This window comes from Pundamilia nyererei, unplaced genomic scaffold (genome assembly GCF_000239375.1).
Source record: "Pundamilia nyererei isolate P.nyererei 1_Seehausen unplaced genomic scaffold, PunNye1.0 scaffold00189, whole genome shotgun sequence".
Taxonomy (NCBI): Eukaryota; Metazoa; Chordata; class Actinopteri; order Cichliformes; family Cichlidae; genus Pundamilia; species Pundamilia nyererei.
In genome coordinates, this window is record NW_005187590.1 from 811,140 (window position 1) to 821,155 (window position 10,016).

The 10,016-nt window shown below is 42.0% G+C and overlaps 1 protein-coding gene across 2 annotated transcripts in view; it reads right to left on the reverse strand.

Moving 5' to 3' along the window:
• Window positions 1-122: 122 nt before the first annotated feature.
• The window catches only part of tp53bp2b (tumor protein p53 binding protein, 2b), a 33,403-nt gene continuing 23,509 nt past the window's right edge, over window positions 123-10,016 (reverse strand). The window contains exons 8-18 of one of the 2 annotated variants that reach the window (XM_005747117.1): window positions 7,222-7,386; window positions 6,835-7,054; window positions 6,569-6,691; window positions 6,167-6,270; window positions 5,414-5,810; window positions 2,326-3,098; window positions 2,083-2,220; window positions 1,762-1,895; window positions 1,398-1,564; window positions 708-907; window positions 123-323 (exon numbers count right to left, since the gene is read on the reverse strand). In XM_005747117.1, coding sequence (XP_005747174.1) covers window positions 282-323; window positions 708-907; window positions 1,398-1,564; window positions 1,762-1,895; window positions 2,083-2,220; window positions 2,326-3,098; window positions 5,414-5,810; window positions 6,167-6,270; window positions 6,569-6,691; window positions 6,835-7,054; window positions 7,222-7,386 — 2,463 coding nt within the window. In that variant the 3' untranslated portion in view covers window positions 123-281. Of the gene's footprint in view, window positions 324-707; window positions 908-1,397; window positions 1,565-1,761; window positions 1,896-2,082; window positions 2,221-2,316; window positions 3,099-5,413; window positions 5,811-6,166; window positions 6,271-6,568; window positions 6,692-6,834; window positions 7,055-7,221; window positions 7,387-10,016 lie in introns of both variants that reach the window. The other variant, XM_013914360.1, reaches the window with a different exon arrangement.

Below are 10,016 nucleotides of genomic sequence, written 5' to 3' on the forward strand. Positions count from 1 at the left end.
TTTGCTGCTTGAAGACATGGACGACTATAATTTGGAACCATGAAATCTGAAATGTTTACGTGTGACAAATATGCAAAAAAGCTCCTGAGAAATCCAGATGAGGTTAAATCCTTTTCACATTCAATGAAAGATTGAGAAACATTTCCTTTTTTACATTTATTTTTTAAAAATCAACAACATCTGACTTTTTTCCCTCTACTATAGGAACCCAGAGGTTTATTCCCATGATGCACTTCTCTCGTGGAAACATGTAGTCCTCTGAAAGAGACACAAGCCGTCTTTTAGGCCAGGCTTCTTTGCCGGGGCTTGATCCTCAGATATAGCTGGGAATGAAAGATAGAGAGTTTCTCATTAAAACACCATTAAGATAACATTAAATACTGAAACGTCAAACTTAAGACTGTTAAGTAACAGGATTCTCAAAGCAGTTTTTAAATCTGATTAAAACATGTGATTTAAGGCCAACCTGAAGTAGCAACAGATTGGCAGACTAGACAGTTTAATTCCCGCACATTAGGAAATCTTACCGTCTTATTCTTTATTACATTTTTCTGATATTCTCCTGGGATGCTTTTTTACTTTAACAAGAAAGTTTTAAATGCTGATGTAATGGGACCCTAAACCCAGAAATCTGAACATTTCCTTATGAGTAGCCTCAGTCTAAAATGTTTATACAAGCTCTGCTAAATTTGGCATGGGCGGCTCACCCCCAGAAGGTTTCGGGGAATGTATCCCTCATGGTCACCGCATCGTGCCCACCACCACTCCGTTTCCACCTCATCCTCCCTTCTCAGCACTGTCATGCAGTCACCCTCACTGAAGCAAAGCTCGTCGTCACTCTGAGGCTTATAGTCCCACAGGGCATACACTACACCGTGATTCATCACACCCATCTTCTCCTGAACACCTAAAAAGACAAAAATAGGTTAAAAGTTAATGAGTCTGATATTCTTTAAGCTTTTATGTGAAAATGTAATAACCTGAGACACATTTAAACTACTTTAAGTCCAAGTCCATTTGCTGAAACACAAGCCTCACAAGTCTAGAAAACTTTTACAAAATTGATTTACTTCCTTGATATAACTGGTCTGAACCAAACCCCCTTTAAAATGCATGAACCTATGCAACAGTCCTCAAAATCCAGGCAGATCATAACAAGATCCTTATGGCACCCAAGATCTTTTAAATCTCCTAAAGAACAATTAAGCAAATTCCAAACTCGCCTGTAACCTGTACAGACACCCATCATACATCAGTAAATCTCTTGTTGCTACAGAACATGCTCAACCCCTTGAAAGATTTGCGAAATTGTCCTTGAAACCAACAAATGTGTTATGAACTATGAGGCTTATCTCCCTGAACCCCTTTTGTTAATGTGTTAACAGGTTTTGTCTCACCATAGAGGAACTGGGAGCACTGGGCATAGCCATCTTCCATCTCTTCGCACTTGTCAGCAGCTGTCTGCATGTCACTATATGTTGTGGCAAATACAGCTGCTCCAGACTCGACAAGGAACTTACAGACCTGAACGTTGTTACAGGAGGCAGCACAGTGAAGGGGCGTCCTGGAGACACAAACAGAAGGAGAATGAGTAGTTAGTTAATAAGGACTGGTGCTGTGCCAAATTAATTTGTTTTCTTCCTACCATAGACAATGTAAAAGACAGACATAACATCCGGAAGTTATGTCCGGAGGTGTCACCATGGCTAAGTCCATCTTTTATACTGCCCGTGTTTTCTACTGTTTCCTACATAGGCTCACCAGCCGTCACTGTCGGCAGCATTAACATTGACACCAAACTGAACCAAAAACTTGACAATCTCGGTGTGGCCGGCACAAACTGCGTTGTGCAGAGCCGTGATGCCCTCGTCGTTCGGCATACTAGGGTCATCCACCTGAAAGACACACAGTAACATACTGACCATATACCCTGGGGTGAAGAACAATCAAGGAATTTGCAAGTATAAATCTTTTTAGTGGGTCTATAAAATAAGTATAGCAGTGTGTAGCTCCCACAATGTTTTGGTACATGTACAATGATAATAATGGGCTATTTTATTCTATTTGTTTTGTGTGACTCACATCATAGATAACCCTCTGGACAAGATCATATTCGCCCTCCAGAGATGAATCCAGTAGCAGGGCCAAAGGGTTGAACTTGACCCGCAAATTGTGGTTGGCTCGCTCTTTGCCAGCTTTATGGAGGATTGATTTCTTACCCTAAGAAGAAAACAGAACTGCAATCAATTAGAAAAAAAATTGTGTTTGTATTTTAGGCAAACTGGATTTTTAATAACCTCTCAAAATCTGAGTCACCTCACTCACCGGCAGAACTGTGACCTGTCCTGCAACCTCTGGTGGCTGCAGGGGAACGGTATCATCTCCCTCTTCCAACTCCCCGCAGCTGGGGTAAGGTGGGGGTGGGTAAGGAGGGAACTCCTCTAGAAACGGTTCCTGGTGAGCTAAGGTTGATGGACATTTCTCTTTCTCCTTGTCCTTGTCTTCCAGCGGTGATAGCATGCAGTGGCAGGAAGTAGGATCAGAGATGGGTGAGCAAGGGGGTAGTGGGGGTGGGGTCAAACTTCTCTCAGGGAGTGGCTCTTTCAAGTCAGTTTCACTTTCATCCTGAACCCTGGCTGCTCCATCTATGCCACCCATCCCGTCCTCATGAACTGTAGGCTGTATATGGATCCCTGCAGAATTAGCCGTCTCCATGGGGATGGTTTCCATAGCAGCCAGAGTGGTTTTCTGGTAGAGCAATTTCTGAATGTTGGGTCCTGCTGGGCCTTCGGGCTCTGTGATTGAGTTGCGTTTCTTCAGGGGTCGGGGTGCATGTTGCAGCCGGCGACGCAGATTATCCAGGTCAGCATCACTGGGGTTCCTGTGAGAGTTTGATATGAAGGGGAGGAGCTTGGTGGGGCTGAGCGGGCGAGGGATACTGTGTTCCGCTGTTTCTCCTCCGATACCTTCAGTGTTACCTGGGCAACTGTTGTCAGCTTCACTTTCGTCAGGTGCACAAAATTCAGAATTGAAGGAATGGTTTTCTGAGCTGATTGATTGCTGCTTGCTGCTGGCTGGAAGGACTGGTTTTCCATACACTAAGAAAGGAAAGAAAATACATGGATTCACAAGACGTTTCTCACAGCAAGCTCTATTTGACCTCCATTAAACAAACGCACAGATTACAAATTACATGTTTGATTATTGTTTGGGGTGAGAGGAAAAAAAACTCCCCCAAAAAACTTCATTATTGATAGATAAGTACCTGTTTTTCCTAAATACTGATACTGAAAAAGCTTGCTTTACCAATAGACTACAAAGCAAAGGCAAATCAAGTGGTATCTAAATCAGTCCCTGACAACATGCCAGTAAATACCAGTCACAGCTGTTCCCTTCACCTCACATGGTGAAGTTTCCAAAATATAGTCTGAACAAGTACAACATCACAGAGGAAATGCTATCAAGTACTGGGCTATAAGTTTTATTTACATCCATCATGCAGGTATAATTAATGGAGTGAAATACTCCGTATCTTACTTCTAGGAGACAGGCTTATGGCCTGTATTTGTATAGCGCTTTACTAGTCCTTAAGGATCCCAAAGCGCTTTACACTACATTCAGTCATCCACCCATTCACGCACACATTCACACACTGGTGATGGCAAGCTACATTGTAGCCACAGCCACCCTGGGGCGCACTGACACAGGCGAGGCTGCCGGACACCGCGCCACCGGGCCTTCTGACCACCACCAGTTTTCTCTGTCAATCGTTCCTAGTTTAGTTATCTGTATTTCTAGCCTAGGTTGTCTGGTATCTGGTCCTGTTCATGCCTGGTCTCACCTCAGTGTCCTCAGTGTAATGATGGGATTTCTGTGAGCAGTTTTGTAGAAATGGTGTCTAAAGGACCACTGATGGTTTTTTATAAAGTAATTATCGAAGTTAACTCAGGAAGATCAATTGGAGAAAAAGAGACAAAATAAATATCAGTGGTTCTGAAAGTACATGATGTTACATCTGTGAGATTGTTATGAGTAATTTTTTACTGCTGATCTGCACTGTGTTGGCACATGACACTGAAGAAGACAACGGGATGAATTATAGCCTTAATTTAAGGATATAATTCCTCCCCTTGTACACTTTCAGAAAGACATCTGCTGTGATGAAATCTATTCCTCACTGCTGTGTAATCCATTATTGTAGATTGAAATGTTATTAGGAAATGATCAGACAAAACAGGGTTTTCAGGAAATACTGTTAACTGTTCAGTTTCCATCCCATATGTCACAACAAGATCTAGTGTATGATTAAAGTGGTGGGTGGGTTATTTTTTCATTTTGAATACAACGGATTAAATGCATGGATGATAAAATCACCTACAATAATTATTCTATTATTATTATTCTATCTGAGCACTAAATCAGATAAAAATTCTGAGAAAACAGCCAGAAACCACGAGGCCCAAGTGAACAATAACAAATAAAGCTGTTTGTGTGGCTGTAATTTCCAATAAATTACAACTCTGCCTGTGTCTTTGGTTGATTAATAAGCTGGAGTGGAAGATTGCTGTCACACCCCGACTTATATTATTTAATAATAGACACTATTTTACTCTTTGGTGCATTTGTGGATACTATGTTTTTCTTTTGTTGTGATTTTTTATGTTTAAGTCATTATTTTGCTGATTTTTGGTTTGTTTTTTCTTGGTTTGGACACAGACACAGTCTCTAAGGGCATGGGGTTTTGGGGGATAACAGGGGGAGAGAAGCTGTGGAGAGGCATGTAAGACTGCAACTCTGCTTCCTGATCCCAACTCTCGATAGTCACGCTTTTTTTGTGCGGGGGAAATTATTAGAGACATGGACAGTTTGGCGGTGTGAAGAGTGAAGAGGCCAAGGTACTAGTCAGTCGGCTACGAGCTAAGCTAAGGTAGTGAGTCCCTAAAGATGAATGAATGCTTTGAATATAATTAGCGGGTTATTCAACAGAAAGTGTGCTTTGGATAAAGCCTTTAAGGATTACACTATGTAATAATATACGTTTTTAGATCAAATTTGAATCGAAATAAGCTACAGAAAACACCACTGTGTGCTGTAACAGGAACAGGAAGTGATGCTCTACCCCAAGACCAAGTGTTGGCAAGTTTGTCGCACACACTTTATTTTTCTGCAAAGATGTAAATGCAAAAGCCTCTCCCCTGTTTACTGAATTTTGGTGTTTTGGTGAAATTTTTTAAATTCATATTTTTCTACTAAGACATATACTACATTTTGGTGAATAAGGAGGACCAGTGCTTCCAAGGACCAATCTTACACTGATCAAAATAATCAGAAAAATCACTTTGGCCATAATTGTGCAGCCCTATCTTAACAGGAAGAGTATTCTAATACACGGGCAACCGTATCAGTGGATTACCTCGGGGCTGGCTCCGAGGCAGTGTTCCTTGGCCACTATGTTGGTATCCCTTCCCCAGTGTAGCCTGCTGGGTGTACATCGAGTAGATTGAGGAAGCCGCCAGGGTCTGAGGTTTCTGAAGCACAGGTGGGGGACAATCAGAGAGTTCTGGGGTGTAAGGTCGCACAGCAGCAGCTGGAGGACTCTCCTGCTTGTTGGGCAAAGGGAGGGTGTTGCTATGACTGGATAGAATTCCTGGAGCCCTGAGGGGGGCCCCAACTGGCTTCACCTTACCAGGGAAGGTGCCAGTGTTATAGGGGGCTTTGGAGAAGGCTGACAGGCCAGAAGATCGGAATGGTTTGGGCTTGCTGGGAACTGGAGGTGGTGCTGTCAACTTGGAAAGACTTTTGGATGAGACCTGAAAGTAAAATATAGCAAACATGGAAACACAGGGTTATACTCAGAGATTGATGATATAACTGCAAAATACAGAAAATGAAGCAATAAATCAAATATCAAAATGAGCTGAAATGTAAAATGGCTTTACATTAAAATTGTAAGTGCTCAGCAGCTATTAACCAGTTTGAGTTTGACTTTTCATATTTAACCTTACAATTATTGTACCGTAATTGTCGGGCTATAAGCCGCTACTTTTTGCACAAGCTTTGAACCCTGCGGCTTTTAGTCAGGTGCGGCTAATGTATGTACAAAACAGGATTTTCCCCTGATTTTAGCTGTATGAGATGTAGAGACTAAATGGAAGCCCACTGATACCTGATTGTCCCTGAGCAGGTTCTCTGTGGAACGATTAGATCGTGAGGGGATGGGAGGAGGAATGTCGGACCCAGAGTAGCTCTTGTCTATGGCGGTCTCACCACCTAGAAAAGAGAAAGTAACTCTAACATCCGTGGGACTTTGTTTAAACAATTTTCTATCTCCCAGATCTCATTCCTTCTATTCTCAGGTTGATTAGCCTGTCATTTGTACATGGATATGAATGCATGGATAGACCATCCTTAAATTAGGTTTTCAGTGAATGTCTCAATGTCTCAATGAATCAGCATGCCTGAACGTTTATGTGTCAGATTAGAAATGTAGTAACAAATGATTGTAAAGGCATAGAAAGTTTAAATCCTCTTTCTGCAAAAGGTAAAACAGAAACAGGACCTAACTGACCTGAGTTGCGGCAGCTTAGACTCGACATGCGAGGCAGAGTGGAGGCATGCTCGTAACCCCTACTGGATTCGGAAAATGAGCTTTCCCAGTCAAAGATCTTGCTTGTTTTTAAGGTGTTGAAACCTGTGAGGCAGAGATAACTACATCAAGTAGAGTTTTGGTACTAGAAATAGAAGTGACTAACTCAGACTCAAATAGTGTTTCAGCATGCTAGGACAGACTCAAAACATAGAAAAATATATTTCTTACATCACGGAAACATGTACCTGAGGCTGGTTTGACAGGCCTAGGAGGTGGCTTCAGTGATGAATCAGCCATGGGCAGGGTGGCAGTGCCATCTGGGTATGCTGGCTTCACCAGAATCTCCTGGCGGACCGGCACAGGTGGCCCCTGAGAGCTTGATGTGGAGGATGACTGGATGTACGGCCCCACCGCTGCCACTCTGGAGCCCATGCTATATTGTGGGGCTGTACAGTCTGAAGCCACCTGGAGTGAGCAGAAATGTTTGACTGCTGCAGCCTTTTCGATCAGTACTTGTATATTAAGCAAACAACAACAAAGCAAAAAGAAATGTTTTGTACAAAAAACAAACAAAAAAACTTGAAATTGTAGAAATCTACTTTTGCTGATATTTTTTTCCTGTATAAACTCACTGGCTGGTTCTCACTCTGCTGCAAAGCAGCCTTTTTCTTCCAGAGCCGTTCCCGGAGTTCAACCAACCGACGGTCCATCGCAGCTACTTCCAAGTTCCTTTTGTTCAAGCTGTCTCTCTGCTGCTGCAGCCTGCCACTATGATCCTGATTCAGCTTGTTTCTTAGCTGTTTGGAAAGGAGAGGGTGAGAAGTCAAAGTATGATTGAAAACCAACAGAAAAAATATTGTCTAGAATAATTTATTAGACACTAGGTTTAACCTCCTAGCAACTGTAGCTGGAAGTACTAACAGTGTGAGATAGAGGTATGTACAGCCTGATATCAAATCACTCCCTATATCAGTGGTTCCCAAACTTTTTTTGCTAGGCCCCCCTTTGTTTTATAAGAAAAATGTTCATTTAGTTTACATTTAGTAAACAATTAAACAAATACAAGTAACCTGCAATAAATTACAGGTAGTAATAAAATACACGACTAACTCTTTTACGCTACATCCACACCTGGGTTTGGCTGTCGGAGGGGTGCTTTTTTGAACTGCAGGTCCTTGAAGGGTAATGCAGTTTGAAGCTGGAGGATCGCTATATTAATATCCGAGAGAAGCTAGGTCCCCTAACTAGTGATGTGCAATACCACTGATTTCCTTTCCGGTCCGATACCAAGTAATATTCAGGGTGGTATCGACAATACTGATCCGATACTTTGTACAAAAACGTATTTTATTTATTGTATCTCAAATTATAGCGTCATAATGATTACAGGACATCAGATTACTTGTTCTTATCACTTAATAATGCAGAGTTCATCATATAGAAATAAAAAACTGAAGTGCGCTATTTGAACACCTTGCCTGCCTGCAGCACTAAAGGACTCTGTGAGAGACGTCTGTCTCACCCTAGCAGCACCTGTCCCTCTCCTCCTCTTCAGTTCGCCTCAACATACGCTCGTCATATTCTGTGATATGATTTACTCTGAGGTGTTTGACAAGGTTAGTGATGTTGCCACAACCATACATGCCAACCCTCCTGATTTTTCCGGGAGAATCTCGAATTTCAGTGCCCCTCTTGAAAATCTCCTGGAGACGCCATTTTTTCCACCCGGACAACAAAATTGAAAAACCATATCCCAGAATTCATAGCGCGGCCAGCCAATTCCAGTTTCCAACAATGGCGGCAGCTGCTTAGTTTTAATATTACTCTTATTTCTCTTTGTGGGTCGCAAAAAAGCTTTCAGGTGAGATGTAGCTGTGTAAACTTCAAATATCTGAGCCGACACATCGTTTTCAAACCCCCGCGGTCTTTCACTACTCGGGTTAAACATGATATATAAGTCACTTTGATAACTTAAAAATTTTATTGTTTGACTTTTTCAGTGTTTTATTTGTTCGTGAGTAAATCGGTTTGGCTGAAATTAAAGTTATTAGATTAGATTAAATTAAACTTTATTAATCCCTCGGGAGGGTTCCTCTGGGTTTTCACACAGCTGAATAAATGTCAAACAGAAAATGATTAAACAGAAGTATGAGACGGTCGAGAGTTTACGCCAGCGCCCGGGTTATATTTTAAATAGCAAGGAGCAGACGGCAGAGTTTCACTCCACCGAGGGAGCTGTGACGTACTACCCGGCTTTCTTTAGACCGCGAAGGCCGGGTCCTCAGGTGGAAGCAGCCTCTGAATTTGGACACCCCCGCTGTTTCCAGGCCGGCCAATAATAACGGTGACATTTAACGTATTTTATCTGATAAATAAACACTGTAAAATGCATTTATCACCCTAAATGACTAAAATATCGATATTTTAATGTGAAAATCGATTCTAGAACATAAATGATTGGTATCGGAGGAACCGATATTTCAGGATCGATCCGCACATCACTACCCCTAACTTTCAGTAGCTGTTGAAAGGATAAAGTTGTGGTATATCAGTGGTTAGAAATACCATTATTACTTTGGGATTAGTTTAACACAAAGTTAGTGCTGATCTGGGAGCATTGCTGTGAGTCACAGTGCGCAGCCTAAAGGTCCTTTCACATCGGCGGCAGCATGTGCTGCTAATGCTAACTAAAGGCCAAGGATCCAGAATTTGTTGCGCTGGCTGTTGAGCTCTGTGGGTTGTTGCAGCAGCTCTACCTGTACTAGATGCACCTGCTCCTTGTCGTTTCTATCTCTGACTTTATGTCCTCTACAAGAGTTTTGTTTTTTTTTGCTGGTCCTTCAAATGTTCAGTAAAACATGTATGCTAATTCATAACGAAGAATGCTTTGTAACTATCCCCACTAGTGAAGACTGTCATTTCCACAACACTGCCCCCCCTCCCCACCCCGAGGTCCACAGCGCTGTTGAAAAGGCTCTGGAGGTCCCTGTATTAAGCACGTAAACCTGTGACACAAAAATCACCAAACTCGGACCACCACAGACTGTTTTCCTTCGTGGTGATGAAGGAAAACGCTGGGCTGGCATGTAAAAGGGCATTTATTCCCTTCAAGGACCTGAAGCTCCATAAAGCACCCCTCCAATAGCCAAACCCATCTGTTCTCTGATTGGATAGTTAAATTTGTGATTGACATGACATTGGCCAATCAGATGAAAGGAAGAAAAATAGGGTCAAAATTCTACTTGTAACTTGAAACTTGAGTGCAGAGTTTCACGTGTATTTTTGCTCAGTCTACACAAAAATCTTTTTTACACACACACAAATTCGTTTTACACATACAAATCCTGATTTACAAATACTAAATATTTAGGACCACAATTTGAGCCCATATACACTCAACAAAAATATAAACGCAACACCTTTGTTA